This window comes from Zingiber officinale, chromosome 6A (genome assembly GCF_018446385.1).
Source record: "Zingiber officinale cultivar Zhangliang chromosome 6A, Zo_v1.1, whole genome shotgun sequence".
Lineage (NCBI taxonomy): Eukaryota > Viridiplantae > Streptophyta > Magnoliopsida > Zingiberales > Zingiberaceae > Zingiber > Zingiber officinale.
The window spans coordinates 36,501,723-36,520,575 of record NC_055997.1 but is presented as its reverse complement, the minus strand read 5'-3'; the positions used below and the strand labels follow the sequence as shown (position 1 = coordinate 36,520,575).

Genomic DNA, 18,853 nt, shown 5'->3' with positions numbered 1-18,853 from the left:
GCCTGTGGCTGAGTATATTATGCTTGTATTATGGGAAATGGTCATCGGTACAGGGGAGACTCTGTCGAAATTTTTCGGTAGGGTTTTCCTAGAGATTCTTAATAAACCGGTTAAGTAAAGTAGTAGATAAGTAACGGTCACTCTTAGAGAGTAGTAGTAGTAGTAAGAAGGGTGGTCGTTACAGTTGGTATCAGAGCAGGTTCCATTCTCCAGCATCACACACACATCAGCATCATCCTTGCCGTCTCCAAGTAAGAAAGTATTTAAATTCTTTCTTTATTCTGCTTTTATTATTATTAACTGCAGTATAGAGTACTTATTTTTTTTGGTGCTTAAGTAAGATAGAAGATTTTGTTTCCCTTTTCTTTATTCATATATATATATATGATTAGAAGGGTTAGAGAAGCTATTTAGTCTTTTTCCTCTGCATAATTGGATGTCAAGAAGAGGACATCCCCGTACCGTTTATACTGAGAACCAAGATCAGGAGAACGAAGAGCCCAGAACCCCTGGGTCTATTCTCTCTGAAGTTGTTACTCAACTTCAGAGACAAGTAGCGAGTAGAAGCAAGTGATTGCCAATCGAATGACCAATCAGAAGCCAGCTCCTCCCACTTCCCCAACCATTAATGTGGAGACCCCAGTGGTGGCTAAAGTCCTAGCGGTTGTCCTAGAAGTCGCCACAACACCTAGAAGACAATAAGCATACCTCATCCAGTGACTGAAGCTGAAACCAGAAAGATTCTCAGGCACGATTGAGCCCTGGGATGCCCAGACTTGGTTCAAGACATTTGAGAGCACAATGGAGCTTCTTGACTGACCAGAAGTCGAGAAGGTTGATACCATTAAGTGTGCCTCTTTCTGCCTATCTGGAGATGCTTGTATGTAGTAGGAGCGAGTTAAGAGTAAGAGAGCAGTCAACCAGATGAGCTGGGTTGACTTTGAGATAGAGTTGTACTAAGAGTTCTTCCGCCAACGGATCACCAATAAACATTATGAGCAGTTAATAGAATTTAGACCAGGTGACCTACCAGTAGAAGAAGCGGTTAAAAGATTTAACAGGCTAGCTCACCTTTGCCTAGAGTTAGTAAGTACAGTGAAAGAACGAGTCAGACTGATGCTCCTAATGCTGAGACCAGAAATAACACCTAATGTGAGTAGTGAAACTCACCGACCATAGATTGGTGAAGAGCTGGTCAGCAGGGCATTGGTGAGCACTATCTGAACAGCAACAAGGCACAACAAATGCAACACAAGCTAGTTAAGATAGAAGACAAGACAGGGGGGAAACAGAGAACCCAATCAAGTAATCAGAACTGGAAGGACAAAGATAACAAGAAAGACCCAAGCAGAAAGATGTTCGAGTAGTCTGTGAGTATCCAGAAGTATTTCCAGAAGGGCTACCTGGACTACCTCCCAACAGAGAAGTGGAGCCAATTTCAAAAGCTCTGTACAAAATTTCTCTAGCAGAGCTAAAAGAGTTATAAGAACAATTTCAGGAGTTACTTGACAAGGGTTTCATCCGCCCTAGTCATTCACCCCGGGAAACTCCAGAGTTGTTTGTTAAGAAGAAAGACGGATCCATGCTAATGTGCATAGATTTTAGAGCGCTGAGCAAAGTAGCAGTTAGGGACATGTACCCGCATTCCAGAATAGATGATCTATATGATCAGCTAAAAAGGGCAATAGTGTTCTCTAAAATAGACCTGTGCTCTGGGTATCATCAGTTGGAAGTGAAAGAAAGAGACATACCCAGAACAGCTTTCAGAACCAGATACGGACACTACAAGTTTGTAGTCATGTATTTTGGTGTGACTAATGCACCAGCGGTCTTCATGGACTTAATGAACAGAGTGTTCAGAGAATATCTTGACAAATTTGTCATCGTATTCATCGATGATATTCTGGTTTATTCAAGGACCCCAGAGGAGCACGACACGCACTTGAGGATGGTACTGCAGACTCTGCAGCAAAAGCAGCTTTATGCTAAATTCTCAAAGTACGAGTTCTAGTTAGATCAGGTGGCATTTCTAGGTCACATTATTTCTAGAGAAGACATCCAAGTGGATCCAGCCAAAATAGAAGCGGTCAACAACTGGAGTAGACCTAAAAATGCCAGGGAGATCAAAAACTTCCTTGGTTTAGCTGGGTACTACAGGAAATGTGTGGAGGACTTTTCTAGGATAGCCTCTCCACTGACAGTCATCACTAGGAAGAACAAGAAGTTTGAATGGTCAGACAAATGTGAGCAGAGTTTCCAAGAGCTCAAGAAGAGACTGACCAGTGCTCCCATTCTGACTGTTCCAGAGAGTGACAAGAGTTTTGACATCTACAGTGATGCTTCCAAGATGGGCTTAGGAGCTGTACTCATGCAGGAAGGAAAAGTTATAGCTTATGCTTCCAGATAACTCAAAGACTACGAGAAGAACTATCCCACTCATGATCTTGAGCTGGCAGCTGTGGTCTTTGCACTGAAACTCTGGCGACATTACCTGTATGGAGTCCAGTGCAGAATCTTCACAGACCACCAGAGTCTTAAGTACTTCTTCACTCACATGAGACATAGGAGGCGTAAGTGGCTGGAGTTGGTCAAAGATTATGACTGTGAAATCCTCTACCACCTGTAAAGCTAATAAAGTGGCGGATGCACTAAGCAGAAAATCCAGTGCATCCCCGATGTCCCTGTCATCATTAGCCCTGCCACTCGTAAGGAGTTATCAGATTTCGGACTTGAAATTATTTATGGGCAATTCTGCATTGACCTTAGAGTCAACCATACTCGAGGATATACAGAGAAAGCAAAGTGGAGATCCCGATATCCAAAAGATCAAGCAAGGGATACGGGAAGAAGGAAATTCGAGTTTCGAGTATCAGATGGTGGAATTCTTTATCGGGAGTCGCCTTTGTGTTCCCAATGATGAAGAGTGAGAAAGAAAATTTTGGAAGAAGCTCATAGTACACCTTATTCCATGCATCCTGGTTCTACCAAGATGTACCAAGACGTGAAACGAAGGTTCGGTGGTCCGGACTCAAAAGAGATGTAGCTAAATATGTCAGTACCTGCCTGACATGTCGAGGGTCAAAGCAGAACACCAGAGAGGAGTTCTACAACCTCTTCCAATACCAGAGTGGAAGTGGGAAGACATATCCATGGACTTTATAGTAGGTCTCCCAAGAACCACAAATGGATATGATGCGATATGGGTGATAGTGGACAAATTGACCAAGTCTGCTCATTTTCTAGCCATCAGGGTGTCTCACTCTATAGAGCAGTTGGCACAGCTGTATGTTAAAGAGGTGATCAGACTTCACGGAGTTCCTAAATCTATTGTTTCTGATAGAGATGGGCGCTTCACCTCTCACTTTTGGGAGTGTGTTCAGAATGCACTAGGCACCAAACTCAAGTTCAGCACAGCTTTCCATCCACAGACTGATGGACAGACAGAGCGAGTAAATCAGATTCTAGAAGATATGCTCAGAGCTTGTGCACTAGATTTCAAGGGAAGTTGGTGCAAGTATCTGTGCTTAGCTGAGTTTGCCTACAACAACAGCTATCAGGCCACCATCAAGATGGCTCCTTATGAGGCATTGTATGGCAGGAAGTGCAGATCACCCATTTGCTGGCAAGAAGCAGGTGAGAGAAAAGAAATGGAAGTGGAACTGGGCATTCAGACGGAGCTGATAGATGAGACTACTCAGGCTATTCAGAAGATCAGACAGAGAATTGAGACTGCCCAGAGTAGACAGAAGAGTTATGCTGACACACGCCGTAGGCCACTTGAATTCCAAGTAGGGAATTCAGTCTTTCTCAAGGTCGCTCCTATGAAGGAAGTGATGAGATTTGGCAAGAAGGGCAAATTAAGTTCTCGTTATGTAGGACCTTACCTGATCACAAAAAGGATTGGGAAAGTAGCTTACAAGCTGGACTTACCACAAGACATGTCAGCAATACACAATGTATTTAATGTTTCCATGCTAAAGAAGTGTCTCCACGACCTGAGCCAAGTGATTCAGCCTCAGTCAGTGCAGATCCAAGAGGATCTGAGTTATGAGAGCAGACCTACACAGATAGTGGACAGAGTAGTCAAGAGACTAAGAAATAAAGAAGTACCACTAGTAAAGGTCATCTGGCAGAGCCAGAAGTACGAGGAAGTCACTTGGGAGCGGGAGGACAGTATGAGACAGAAGTATCCAGAACTATTCTAAGTTCGAGGACGAACTTTTTATAAGGTATGGGGAATTGTAATGACTCAATTTTCCCTATTTCAAGTTCTAAAAGTCCATGAAAATATTTGGAAATACTTTTAAAATATTCTAGAGATTTTTAGAAATTTTTAGAGTATTTTTACGTAATTTTTGGAGGTCGTTTAGTAGGGTGACAAAAAGAAAGAAGTTTAAAAAAAACGTTGAAGGTGAGATTCGAACCCACGACCTCGGGTCGGACTGACCCAAGCAAAACCGGCTCAACCAGCTGAGCTACACGGTTTTGTTAATCTTTTATGGTGAGAATTAAGTTTATAGCATAGTTAAGGATTAGTGAATTAATTGGAAAAAATGCACGGCTGAGGGATTGAAGCCGAGACCTCTTGTTTCGGTTAAAAATCGGTTAACCAGCTGTGCCAGCGAGTTTTGTTAATTAAGGAAAGAATGGATAATATTTAAGTTATAGTTGGAACCGAGAATAACTTATGGGATAAGTTTATATTTCCTTTTCCCGTGACCTAATCACGCGATCCCTCTCCTCTTCTCCTCACACGCGACGTCGCGCGACTCCTGCTCGGGCGAAACAGAGCCATGTTAGGGCTTCGTCTCCGGCGCCGGCAAAAGGGCTCTTTCCGGCCGGCCTTCACCTGTACGTGGTCATCGCGACGAAGGGAGCTCGGGAACTCAAGGGAGCCGCCGAGATCAAGCTCCTCCGAACCCTAGAATTTCTTTCCGTCGGCTGTGAGTCCAAGGAACCGAGGTGAGTTGCTTCTCACCTGCAGTAAGAGTAGTTCCGAGCTTTGATTTGTTTTCATGACTTTCGGATTTTAGGTTGTAAAGATTATGGTTTTGTGCTTACTGCCGGGGATCTCAAAGAAAAAGGAATGAATTGTTTAGTTTAGGCATATGATTTGGATTTCCTTCATGCCTTGCAATTAGAAATTCAAGTTAGAGTTAGAATTTTCTGTTGTGACCTTGCTGTGCAATTCGGGTTTGTGACCTTGCTGTGCAAATCGGATTGGTACGGATTTGGATTTGTGCCATGCATTAGGCTTGAGTAACCTTGATTTGAAAGTTCAGTTTTGAAATCTTGTTGTAAATTCCGAACATGAACAGCCTTTACAAGTGCAGATTTAGTTTTGTTGAAATCTGAGATAAATTAATAAGTTGTTTAGGTTTAACATGTGGTTTCGGTTTCTACTAGTTGAACATGAGCAGCTGACCATTTAGTTTGCAACATTGATATCTTTAAATTTCTTTCTTTGCTATTGCATGAGAATGAGCAGCCGGCCTTTAGCTTGCAGTGTTGATTTTCTTGATTTTTCTTCCTTGCTATTAATTGAGCATGAACAGCAGTGTAGTTTCCTTAATGAGCATGCACAACTTGGTACCTTAATATATTTGGATAGATCTTTTATTGCTGTTTTAAAGGCAAGAACAATCTTTATTTAGTTAGAATGAGTTTAGCATTACAGCTTTCTTGTCTTTGCACTTAAGGAGCAAGAATAGTCCTTAACATCAGTATTTTAGTTTTGGGTACCTTGCATTTTAACAAGCATGAACAATTTGTGTCGAGTTTCGGATTTCTTTTGAAGTATGAAGTTATTCCAGTAAGCATGAGATTTCCTATTTGTTATTCCAGCAAGAATGAAGTTTTCATTGCTAGTTATTAAGCACGAACAGCCTCTAATTTTCAGAAAGCAGTTTGTTTCTGTTTAATTACAGATAGTATATCTTGAGCATGCAATTATTAGTTTCTTTGCTATTACATAAGCATGAGTTTCTATCTTTAAGAACTATAAGCAAGAAAGACTAAGGTTTAGACTTGATTTCAATTCCAGAAGATTGAATATCAAAAGCGCACACAAGGTGTTTGCTTAAATGCCAAGTAAGGGCAAGTATAAAGAAGTTATAGTTAAAAAGAAAGTATTTTACTTTTAAAGGGCATGTACCGGACACAAGGTCCAAGGGATGGGCTCCAAGATGCCCCTAGGCACAAGGCCTAGAAGTTCCTTAGTAGTTTCGGGATTAGCTACCTCGACTCTTATTAAGGATGCGCACAAAAAGTTGGTACAATGCCGGGCCCAAAAGAAGTTTATTATTATTTTGAAGTATTAAAGTATAAGTTTTGAAACAAATGAAACAAGCTTCAAATATGTTTAGAATTAGAAAGTTTAGTTTCTTGTTATTTGAAGCATGCAGTAGTAGTTCTATTTGTTTCTTGCTATTAGATTATTCAGCATGTTTAGTTTTATTTGCTTTCAGCATGCTGTTATAGTTTTATTCTTATGAGCATGTTTAGCTTTACATGTTTAGTAGTTTTACATGTTTAGTAGATTTACATGTCCAGTAGTTTTACATGTTTAATATCTTTACATGTTTAGTAGTTTTACATGTTTAGTATGCTTCTTTTATTAGTTTATGAGCATGATAAACTACACATGTTTAGTATTTCAGTTAGCATGATTCCTTTGCTATATATGAGCATGAGTAGTTTTATATGTTAGCATTCAGTTTTAGCATGTTTTTATTTATATACATGCATATCGAGTTTTTGTGAGTAGATAGCGCTCACTAAGCTTTATGCTTATAGACTGCACTTCCTCCTACTGCAGATAAAGGAAAGGAAAAGATTTAGCAAGAAAGGCGACAAGGTGGTGGTGATGAAGGTGTGTGATGGCTGGACTATGGGGAGATCAAGAGTTTGCTAAGGAATTATTAAGACATTTCTGTTTAGAGTTCTTTAGTTTTCTTTTAATGCTATTATGAGTCAATATTGTATTTAAGTTTATTCCGCGTTTGTAGTTGGGTTCGATTGATGGAGTGATATTGATGTTTGCTATTGATAGGGTAGTTTCTTTCTTTTATTTGTGATATTATACTGCGTGGTTGTGAAGATATATGTTCCAGCCGCCTGTGGCTGAGTATATTATGCTTGTATTATGGGAAATGGTCATCGGTACAGGGGAGACTCTGTCGAAATTTTTCGGTAGGGTTTTCCTAGAGATTCTTAATAAACCGGTTAAGTAAAGTAGTAGATAAGTAACGGTCACTCTTAGAGAGTAGTAGTAGTAGTAAGAAGGGTGGTCGTTACATTTTGGCTAAGTATGGGTGGAAAAATTAAATTATTTTATCTATCATAGACACCAGGTTTTAAAAACCGTTGTTAAAATCGGTGTCTATTAACGAAAAAAAAAGTGCTCATAGACATCGGCTAAAAAACCGATGTCTATGAGCGAAAATCAGCGCTCATAAACATCGGTTTTTGGAAAAACTGGTGTAAAATACTCAAAGACATCGGTTTTTGCTTAAAACCGTTGTTGTTCCACCGATGTCTATGAGGATTTTTCTTGTAGTGCTCATAGAGCTTTCAGGGTATCTTACTTGTAATGGTTGTGGTCTGAAATTACTAGTACTACTAGATTCAGTTGGATTCATTAAATTTACTGTTGAAAAGTAATCTTGCTTTTTAGCAATTATATTGTGATCTTCATCAAAATATAACATCCAGTCAGGTTCTAATTTATGGTGTAGGAGGTCAAATTTTTCTAATTCTTCTAAATCTTCTTTAGTAAAATAAGTAGCTATTTCAAATGGGATGTAAACATATTCATTTAGGTCATTGTAAAATAAATAATTATCTTCAGCAATGTTGTTGGTATTAGTTTCCAGTGTACTATATTCTATGTTCATTAAGTTCATATTATCTTGATTTTCTTCATGATCTTCTTCTTGTGATGTTGAGGGTTTGTAATTATGAAATCTTACTATGGAGCTACCGTGTCTATCTTTATAAAAATGGATTCCGTTGGTTGCAAAATTTGTGGTTTAGTGCTTAACTCCAAATTAATAGTCCAATCTAATCCGGCAAATAAAGTAGATGAAAAGTCCTTGGGTTTTAAGAAATAAATTCCTTTTGTAGTAAGGGTTTCAATGATATTAGTAATTTGAACTTTAAAACTATTGTTAATATTTGTTATTGGTTTTCCTAGAAAGATTATGTCTATTTGGATATTATGTCTTTGAAAGTCTCCATATCCTCTGGCTTGTACTGAAATGTTAATATGTTCTATAAAGTCTGGGATTGTCATATTGAAGTTTGGACAGAAATAGGTAACTCCTAAATTGCTATTCATATCTACTTCAATAAGTCCAATAACTGCCTTGTCATTGTCAGAAAATCTTGAGTCGTAAAGAACTAAAAATACTTTGGCTCTTATACTTTTTCTAGTAAGTCCTCTTAGTCCAAATACTATTAGTCCTAGATGTATGTAGTGGTGTTTTCTTTGTAGAAGTGTTCGTGCCGATTCTTCAGTCATTATATTAAATCTTTCTTCACCTCCATCTGGTAAATAAAGTGGTTGTGTCCTATGATGTCTATAGAGTGATGTAGAAAAGGATAATAGTCCTTGATTATATATTCTTCTTGGATTTAAGGTATTTAGTTGTTCGTTAGAAAAGGTGTCCAAATTATGTTCAATATCTATTAGTTCTTCTAATTGATAAGTAGCAATATTTGTTGATGATCTTCTTTGAATCACAGATAAGTTTTTATTTGATTGTCTTAAAGTTTGTGATAATCCAGAAAAACTTTCAACTTGTGTTTTTGTTCGTAGATCCATTTGGAATGAGGTCCTGTGTCTTGTATGTGAGGAACTTATAAGTAGTAGGTCGTTGTCGGGTAATTATTTTTCCTAAAGATAATTTACTAAGGTCTTTATTTATACTTTCTAGGGTTTCTTTAACATCACTTGTATGGATGTTTTTATAGATATGGCTTTCCAGGGTGAGAAGTTGAGTTTCTAAAACCGTGAGCCTATAATGTAAGGAAGTAGTGTCAATATCGTATTATTTTGTTATATTAATATTTGGTTTCCTGGATTTACTAGTGTCGCGTTACTGTAATCGGTGTCTTTATTTTTGGTAAATTGTTGAGAGAATTAAATGGCTTCTTCATAATGAGTATTTTTAAATTGTATTTTGTTCATAAAAGGTCCTAGAGGATCTTAGGGCTCTGATACCATTATTTAAATTATGCTTCTTCTTAGAAGTTGTGTAAGAACTTAAGTAGTAAATACTGAACTATGTTTGAAGTAAATACTAAAAATTAAATACTAATAGTGAATAGTAATAGTGAATAGTAACAATAAATAGTTAATAAAAGTAAGTAATAGGGAAGTGCGGAATTATAGTAAATGATAACAGTAATGTACCGATACTATTTACATTATAAGATATTACTATTTTTATTCTTTTTACTATATATATATATATATATATATATATATATATATATATATATATATTCACTTACTTCAACTTAAATACTATATCCTCCACCCTAAATAAGCTTTTAATAAAAAATACACATAGTGCTCCTGGGTGTGCAAGATAAGATGTGCAATATATATTATATATAGATGATACATTGTATCGGTGAGCACCTATAGTATTTTTTTTTTTATTTCATTTAATCTAAATATTATATCCTATATATATATAAATATATATATAGTATTTTTTTTTATTTCATTTAATCTAAATATTATATCCTATATATATATAAATATATATATATATATATATATATATATATATATATATATATATATATATATATATATATATATATATATATATATATATATATATATATATAATTTGTGATTTGTGAAAAAAAAATGATCCATGGAACCTTTTGTCTAAAATCAGCCTTCTATTTATAAATATTTATTGGAAGCCGTTAATCTATCAATTCGATATACATCAGAACAGAGCATCTCCGTCAGCCGATACAGTCAAGCTGCTGCCGTGAAGCCCAGCCGGGAAAGGGGAACCCGACATGAAGTCGTCCCCGAAGATCACAGCTCCGGCTGCCAAGGCGCCAGCTCCGAGTCCCATCCCGAACCCCGACGGCGCTCCACCCCCATGTCTCACCGCCCCCTGCGGCGGCAGACTGACGTAAGTCTCCGGCGGGGGAGCTGCTGCTCCCGGGAACAACGACGGTAAATATCCTGCGTTAGAAGGCGGCGGAGGCGGTGGAGGAGTGGTAGGCCGGCAGCTCAGAGGTTGTGGATGGGCCGGGAAAGGTAAGGTCGGGCCATCTCCGATGGCGATTGTGATTCCGTCCCTATCATTTGCGTATGGGAAATCTCCATCGGTGGCTGCAAATTGAGAAAGGATCAATCTTTAAATTTACATTTTGAAAAATAAAATCCAGAAGGTAAAGTGAAATGCAAATTTGCAACGGATACTTCGATGATAATTTTGCTCGCTTTTCCGGTAAATATGGATAGAGATGTCGACAAATCCACGGCTTTCCTCCGAATTCTTCTTCCTCAGCTGGAAACTCTCCACCATCGGATTCGACTCTGTTTGGCTCAAGAATCTGACCATGAACTCCTTCAACGGCACCACCGCGACACCATGAAGCTTCTCCCTCAGAAAAATGGGCTCCCTCTTGTAGACTTCCACCGTCAGGGAGGCTGCCAGTTCGCCAGAGATGGTGGCGTCTCCGACGGCGAGCGAGAATTTGGTCTTCCACGTGGGATTGGAGATGCCGGAGGTATCGATCCTAGTGCAGTACTTCTCGTCGGGGTCGACCCACCCGACGGCGAACCACTGCGGCTTGAGGAAGGTGGAGCGGCGGCGCCGGAGGCCGCGGGCGGAGATCATGCAAACCTCGATGTGGATCTTGGACGTGGGGTTGGGTTTGATCAGGAGATCCATATTAGTCGAGTATTTGGGCGATGGGAGAAGGAGGAAGATGATGAGGGAGATCGTAAAGGAAGAAGATTGCGAGCAATCAAAGAAGAATCGGATGCTTTGTGAAGGTAGCAAGTTTAAAAAAAGGTTAGTTGGCTAGCTTAAAGTTTTCATTCATATTATATTTAGTTAAGAAAAAAAACAATTCGTCAGGATGGCCGAGTGGTTTAAGGCGCCAGACTCAAGTTCTGGTCCTCTAACGGGGCGTGGGTTCAAATCCCACTTCTGACAAGTTTTTTAAATAATGAAAAATTTTGTTTTGAATTTTGCCGTGTAGATCCGATCCCTCTTTGATCAACCTGTAAAATCCCTAAGTCCTTATTCATCGAGCTTCTCCTCTCCTTCTCGGTTTCCTCCGGCCACCATCGCGGCAGCCGAAGAAGCAAAGGTACGATGAGTTTTCCGACTCTATGCGTTTCCTCGTGTTCATTCAGCTCCTGATCTGACCTCGCTGATGTTTTCTGGTGGCGCATCCAAATTGCCTGTAAAAATGCTTCTTCTTTTTTGTCATATCCAATTTTTTTATGTTTGTCGAATTTATTTCGTTGATGCGTTTAGTGTCGCAACCTAGTTGTTCGATCTCTTTATATCTCAAGTTTTCTCCTGAGCCATTACGTCGTTTTTATTAGATTTAACTAATCGGTCAGACCAACGCTAAATTAGCATCTAAGAGCTTGCCTTTACCGATGTCAGTAACGAAAAAGAAAAGGAGCTTGACGTGTTTCGTTTTGGAGTAAATCTCTTTAACGCCATAAAGCCCTGGAGAGATCAGGAGAAGTATGATTTCAACTAAACGATAGTTGAATGTTGACCTTCTTTCAAATTAAACACTGCTGGCAACTTGACATGTGTTCTGTCTCTTGATATCTAAACTTGTTGAGGCATGCAAGATCATAGTTGTTGATACATGTAATTCTGAAATTCTCTTTTAGATGTTATTAGTGTTCTCCATGCATTTGTTTATACATGAAATGTTGTTACGTCCTGCTCTCATTTAACTTATTCTTGAAAGGATTGACTCTATGGCCACCACGGGGAGATCTATGCTCTACTCGTTACTTTCATTTGCCATCATTCTCTCACTTCTGGAAATGTACAGAGAGAAATTGGCATCCTCTGAGTTGTTGACAATTCTTGGGGGTTTTGTTAGTTCCCTATTATTCCTTTTGATGCTAACGGTGAGTTACTAGTTTTCTTTTTGAAAAATTGTCTTTGTTTTTTACTACAGAAAACTGTGAAGAAGTTCATATATTTTTCGTTTATTGTTTAGAATTCCAAAGTGGTTTTCTTCATTTACTTTTCACTACCTGATATCATGAATGAAAATACTCTATGATAAGCCATCCTGGTATTAGTCTTGGTCTTTCCTGTCTTTTATGGCATTGATATGCATGACCATGCTGATCTCCTCGTTCATATGCTAGATTAGTTCATAATAGATTTGGAGAGTTTTGTACCTTTTACTTGATATTGAAGGGATTTTAGTGCTTGCAAGTGTAGAGTGATCTATCTTACATAGAAAAATATATATTCTATGCTCCTAAAACTATTTCTTACTATTCCTCAAATTTCTTGTGTTATACTTCATAATATAATATCCAAATAAATATTCTGATTAATTCAGTGTTCTAATAGTACAGTAAGATATTTCTACTAAGATTCTGATTTCTGTGAATATCTTAAATCTTATGTTTGGCATGGAACTATTTGTGAAGAGTGAAGTGAATCTTATTTGTGCAGTTCTCATTTTATGATATTATGATACCATATAAGGTAGCAATGCTAGGTGCCTCTAGAAACTAAGAATGGTAAACACTCCATTTTTTTTTGATATTATGCAAGGTGTCTCTGCAATGTTGTTTCATTTCTTATCGAATATGAACAATAATTTATGTTTCTTTTATGATGAAATAGCAGTGAAATTGTTTCAACTTTTAAGTGTAGATTTCTAACTAATGATTTAGGTTCCCCTGAGTGCATTAAACCTTTGGATTTTTTTCCTTCTGTGCAGGAAATGATGTACACTTGACGGAGCTGAACTTTTGTTTGTTTGTCAATTGTTGTTATGTGATTAGGCATACTGGATAACTGTTCTTTTTTTCATGGTCTAATCATCTGCTAAGAACTGATGGTTGTTGTATGTTTAAATGAGTATTGAAGGAACTTAATTTTACCTATGTCATCATGAAGAAGCTGCATCAATTAATTTCAACTAAAAAACCTTAGTAAAGTGTCTGCTTTAATGATTAGTGTTTTAGGGTCATATAAGTGAAAGCACAATTACATGATGAGAATGTGAGTAGACCTGCCATGGTTGTTAATATACTTCTAGCATATTGTTCAGTGGTAACATTTTGTGGATTGTGTGAAGTCATGTATACTATGCTAGTGTTTTTTTGGAATGACACTTTAATTGTGTTTCTGCAGTTCATTGGCAACTATCAAGAATCATCTGGAACAAGGACAGGATGCGGTGCTGGTGAGTTCAGTAACTGTTTAAATTGTTCTTTTACCACTCCGAACATCATTTTTTGGGTCTTATAACACATTCATACTTTGTAGTTGCATTGGCGGAAATTGTTGCTCTTGTTGCTGCTGCTACAGTTCATCGTGTTTGCATCACCACATGGTACTATTGACTCGTATAATTTTGTAAAAAAATATAGCTGCTATCAATTAAGTTTGTATGCATGGAAACTTCTACTTTTAGTAGATATAAACTTCACGTTGCTATGGTGTATCTTGTTTGCAGATGACACTGATTTGGTCGATAAGATACGTGAAAGAATAAATTCTAATCTTGAATCTTAGCCGAAAATACTGGAAGTAAAAGGTTTTAAGTTTAATAAAATAAAGACAGAATAATGGAATTTAAATTTAGTAGTAGTAGACGTAAGAGATAATGATTTATTTATAATTGAGATTTTTAAGTATCTCAGATCATTTTTTTTCAAAACGTTGGAGAGGCTGATAGAAATGTTTTACTTATAGTACAATTTTTTACTTATGGTACAAATAGAATGGTTGAAATGGGTTTAAGGTTTAGGGTTCTAGTGGGATGATAAACTTGGAATGTCGGGTTGTTGGGTTGTTCGCTACGAGTACTTATGGATTTACATTGGTGATTGGTAGGAATTCTTCCGTGTGGCCAGGCTAGTCATCCCTAGGATTAGTCACCTGGATACCTGATGCTAGCTTAAAATAATGATGGTTGAAATAGAGAGAGGGTGCCAAGTGTTTTATATAATCAAAAAGTACCTTTAAAGTTTAAAGGGATGTATTACAATATATACAACAACAACAACCAAGTCTTTTCCCACTAGGTGGGGTCGGTTGTATGAATCCTTTTACGTCATTGAGCTCTATCTCCTATTATATCATCATCTATATTTAAATATATTTTATCTTGTTTTATTGTTACTAACCAAGTCTTTTTTTGTCTTCATCTTCCTCGTTTGATATGCATATTTATCATAGTTTCACATCGCCTAACTGGAGCATTTATTGATCGTCTAAGTACATGTCCGTACCATCTTAAACGTGTCTCTCGGAGTTTTCCCTCAATAGATGCAACTCCGACTTTCTCTCTAATGCTCTCATTTCTTATTTTGTCCATCTTTGTATGTCCACACATCCACCTTAACATCCTCATCTCTGCAACTCTCATCTTCTGCTCGTGTGCTCGAGTCATAGCCCAACATTCAGCTCCATATAACATAGCAGGTCTAACTACGGTTTTATAGAACTTACCTTTAAGTCGAATATATGACATAGCAGCTCCATATACAATATATGAAGTCGAATATTGAGGTATGAGTCAAACACTAGTGAAAAATACTAGTTGCAAAGATAAGGATGTTAAGGTGAATTTACTGACATATAAGGACAGACAAGATAAGAAATAAAAAAGTTAGAGAAAAAGTTGGTTCGAGATATGCATTTAAGATGATATGGAGATGTATTTAGGTGACTAATAAATATGTCAATTAAGCGATGTGAAATCATGAAAAATATATACATTAATCGAGGAAGAGTGACACTAAAAAAGAAAGACTTAATTAACAATGATAAAGTAGGATGAAATCCATTTAGTAGGGGGATTGACTCTAATGACAAATTCATTTAGTAGGGAGATTAGCTCTGCTCCATATAAGCTATCTATATAATCTATCTCACTAATGGGATAAAGATATGTTGTTATTGATGTTGTATTGGATGCAAATTTCCTTTCATCTTTAGTTAATGAACAATTCTAACATTTACTGGTTAGACTTGCTCAACTCTAAAACAAAAAAAGGTAAATGTGCTACCTTAACGGCCCCTTTAGTGTCGACTCCACAGATATAGAGAGAGATTCCTGAGAATCGATCCTGACCATTACGTCAGAGATGTCATGTGTCCACCGTTTGCGTACGTCCCGGGGCTGACTTTTTCAACTCTAAAGTTGGAGTTGATGACATGAGCTGTGTGGTTTGATATTGAGCATTGACCTTTTTGTGTAGTCTAGTCTCCTTTTCTGTTGTTGAACACTGCGCCCTCTTGAGGCATGTTTACATTGTTTAATTTATGTTTCATGTTTTGCAGCTTCTTATTTTCAGCTGGTCTTCTGTATGAAGTTCACCAGATCTCGGGTATGGTGCCCACACAAACTAAACCCAAAGGGAAGCGTTATTGACCACAATTGTGCGGAAACCCACGGGTTGTACAATCAGTTAAGCGGCGATAAACATGTTCCTGGTCATCTTGTTGCTTGAGCTTTTTAGAGATTATGCAGGACATCAAGTTTTCAAAAAACGAACTGTTTCTGATTGATTTCATATCACTGAACTTGTTTTGTCACGTTGAATAGTCATCCTTCTGAGGCTTGCAGAATAGATGGCATAAACATTGCTGTTGTTGCTGAGGTCTGTAGTAGTATTTTGTTACTATAAAGGTTTTTCTTTTTCTTTTAAGCTGAGCTACCAAACATCATTTTCTTTTAGTGATGAAATTAATATATTCACCTAATTATGTGGCACAGGCGATTCGTTTGCCCCGCCAACTATGTATTCACCTAATTAGCACCTTCTACATGAGAGTGTCCACCTACACTTTTTAATGACGAGAAAATCAACTTTCTTTCGTGAACATCTACCATCTTCTAGAATGCGCCAACATTCTTGATGATACTGACTTGACTTTAGTCTGTGGCAAAAGTTTAAAAGGATTATAAAATGAGATCTGAGAGAATGAGGTGAAGCAGTAGACTAGAGATGAGTAAATAAGGAGTACAAATGTATATTGTAGCAGAAAGCTTCAATACTAAGTGATGTGGATATGGTGGAGAGTAGGGATGGCAACGGGGCGGGGCGGGGCCGGGTTTGCCATTCTCATCCCCGCCCCATTTTCATTTTTTCGGGTTCGGAGATTCCCCGAACCCGAACCCACGGATTCGGGGATTCCCCATCCCCGCCCCATTTCTAAATTAATTTATATTATTATTATTATTATTTAATAATAATTATTAATAATAATATTAATATTAATATCAATATCAATAATATTATTATTAATAATATTTTCAAAAATTTTAATATTAATATTAACACTATTAATAATATTTTTTTAAAAAAATCATATTAGTATTTATTAATATTAATAATAATAATATTCGGGGCGGGTTCGAGGATGGGGATAGTATTCCCATACCCACCCCAAACCCGCCCCATCCCCGAAAAATCGGGGATCCCCATCCCCATTTCGGGTTTTCCCCGCGGGGCCCCAAATTCGTGGGGAAAATTGTCATCCCTAGTGGAGAGGGACCTAGGAGGAATTAGAAGAGAAGAGAGGGGTAATTTGGGAAAATTACTGTTTAGGGCTAGAAGAAAGGGAGGCTGTGTTTTTTCCTTTTTTGGACTTCGATCATCCGCCACCATGAGACTTTAGAAGGGAGGCTTCATCACACTCCGTTCTCCGTCGACGACGCCATTTCTTCCTTTCCTCCTGATTTTCTCCATTGCCAGGATAGGACGCCAACTCCACCTCCTCTTGACGTCGCAGTCGTCGCCGCCTTCTCCCTCGTCATCGGCACAACAATCCTTTCTTTTTCTCCTCTATCTCTCTCTCTCTATGTCTCTCCTCTGCGTTTTTCACGCCGTCGCCGCCAAAGGGAGAGCACGCCTTCAGGAGAGCCCCTCACCGTAGCGTTCGTAGGATTTGGCAGCCGCCAGGGAGAGCCTGAGCCCCTCGCCGCTAGTCATCCGTCAGCTCCTCTCATCGCACGCACACCAGCAGCCTCATCATCCTCTCCCCCTCATCTTCTCCCTCCCTCAAGTCCTCGCTACCGACACCCGTGCCGCCGTTAAGAGGAGGAGGCTGCCGCCTCCCTCTCCCACCTTCGGTCTGCCTCTCTCCCCGCAGCCTCATTCGTCAGAGACGCTGCCAACACAGCCAACGATGCCTCAGCGTCTCACTGCTTCCCGTCCCGCCGAAGCCGCCACCAACCCCTTCTCCCTCTCCACACCTCTGTCGTCGCTGGCATCATCGACACCAACACTAGCAGAGGGGCACTTCTCTGCCGTCACTACCTTCTCCCTCATCTCCAGCAGGTTGCCGCCGTCTCCATCTCCCCTTAGCGCACCAGCACCTCCAGCAACTTTCATCGGTCGCCGCCTTACGGGCTGCTAGTAACCAAGCACTGCCTCCATCCCCCGTTTTTTCGGCATCCACATCCACCCATGGGTGATCTCCTCGAGGACGTCGCAACATTGTCTCTCTTATTGCCTCATCGTAGGCCACCTCCGGACCGTCCGCATTGTCGTGTGCCTTCGGTGTGAGTTGGGCCTCCGGGCCGTCACCGCCAATGGACCCCGATCTGATCATGCTCCATCTTTGTTGCGTTTCAGCCGTCGAGCCGAGGCTACATTCCGATCCTTGCATCGTTGTCTTATTTGGGTGTGTCCGTTGTATCCCGGCCTGCTATCGATTTCATATCTTGGCCTGTGGACCAATATTTTTATCCTAGCCTGCGTGCGATGCCTTATCTTGGCCTGCACATCGATGTCATAACTCGGCCTACGGACCGATATTTTATCCCGGCCTGCGTGCCGATGTCTTATCCCGGTCTAGGCACTAATGTCATAACTCGGCATGTGTGCTGAGGTCGCATCAAGTTTTGTGCCACCGCATCCGACTCCTCGTCGTTAGATCTAGCTCTTCATCTGGCTCGATGTCATCTGCTCTTCCGAGTCACAACCACTCGAGCAACGTCCCATCCGTGGGCGCCCCCCTAGGCCAGGGTACGTTTTCTGTACTCGCCCCTCATTTATTTCATTATTATATTATTAGCTTGTTACTCATGTATTCATTGGATCTGCCTCGAGCCTCGGGGTTCCAAGGACCGGGGGCAACCCGGTCACTGGTTGCAGGTAGCGTTGACCAGAGGACTTCTGACGACTTGGTCTACATAGAACCCATCTCAGCATACGCCCCTTCGGGACGTCGTGATTCAGTCAACATTCCATCCACCTCACCTGGCGGTCCGTCTAACTCAGATTTCGGACAGGATCAATTTAGCGCCTTCTGTGGGAATCTTCTCCACCTATTCTAGAACATGAAGATGGATGACGTCGGGAGGTTCTCTACCATTATCATAGTCTCAGAGGATCCCGACAAACATATTATCTTCTACTCTCACTCCACGGGCATTTGGGAGTTGAGAGATTGAGTTGGAGCTTCAACTGGCCGACAGGTTAGTTTTTCCATTATGTTTTTTCCCTAACTCCACGGGTATTCGGGAGTCAAGGGATTGAGACAAACCCTTAGCCGGTTGGCATAGCTCCCTGATCAGGTACGTTATAGGCTCTGCTCCCTTTTTACGATTATAGGGGCTGCTATAGCTCCCTAAT

The 18,853-nt window shown here is 39.5% G+C and overlaps 2 protein-coding genes and 1 non-coding gene across 3 annotated transcripts; 2 read left to right on the top strand and 1 right to left on the bottom strand.

The window, feature by feature from the left end:
* Positions 1-9,921: 9,921 nt before the first annotated feature.
* On the bottom strand, positions 9,922-11,024 carry LOC121993879 (protein SRC2-like). Its single transcript, XM_042548149.1, has 2 exons — positions 10,457-11,024; positions 9,922-10,366 (listed from the first exon to the last, which is right to left on the bottom strand). The coding sequence occupies exons 1-2, from the start codon at positions 10,929-10,931 to the stop codon at positions 9,969-9,971; spliced, it is 873 nt and encodes a 290-aa protein (XP_042404083.1). The 5' UTR covers positions 10,932-11,024; the 3' UTR covers positions 9,922-9,968.
* Positions 11,025-11,115: 91 nt separating this feature from the next.
* Positions 11,116-11,198, top strand: TRNAL-CAA. The gene has a single exon. It is a non-coding gene; the product is annotated as a tRNA-Leu (tRNA).
* A 4-nt stretch (positions 11,199-11,202) lies between these two features.
* Positions 11,203-15,919, top strand: LOC121996283 (protein KRTCAP2 homolog). The gene is made up of 5 exons (XM_042550198.1): positions 11,203-11,355; positions 11,980-12,145; positions 13,395-13,446; positions 13,530-13,596; positions 15,552-15,919. The coding sequence occupies exons 2-5, from the start codon at positions 11,990-11,992 to the stop codon at positions 15,640-15,642; spliced, it is 366 nt and encodes a 121-aa protein (XP_042406132.1). The 5' UTR covers positions 11,203-11,355; positions 11,980-11,989; the 3' UTR covers positions 15,643-15,919.
* The last annotated feature ends 2,934 nt before the right edge of the window (positions 15,920-18,853 follow it).

What these genes read in the sequence shown, in the direction of transcription:
- LOC121993879 (XM_042548149.1), bottom strand. Translation starts at nt 10,931, where the DNA reads ATGGATCTCCTGATCAAACCCAACCCCACGTCCAAGATCCACATCGAG. An exon ending in CGAGCAAAATTATCATCGAA is followed by an intron (nt 10,367 to 10,456) that starts GTATCCGTTGCA and finishes CTCAATTTGCAG; the next exon opens with CCACCGATGGAGATTTCCCA.
- LOC121996283 (XM_042550198.1), top strand. Translation starts at nt 11,990, where the DNA reads ATGGCCACCACGGGGAGATCTATGCTCTACTCGTTACTTTCATTTGCC. An exon ending in TATTCCTTTTGATGCTAACG is followed by an intron (nt 12,146 to 13,394) that starts GTGAGTTACTAG and finishes GTGTTTCTGCAG; the next exon opens with TTCATTGGCAACTATCAAGA. An exon ending in AAGGACAGGATGCGGTGCTG is followed by an intron (nt 13,447 to 13,529) that starts GTGAGTTCAGTA and finishes CATACTTTGTAG; the next exon opens with TTGCATTGGCGGAAATTGTT.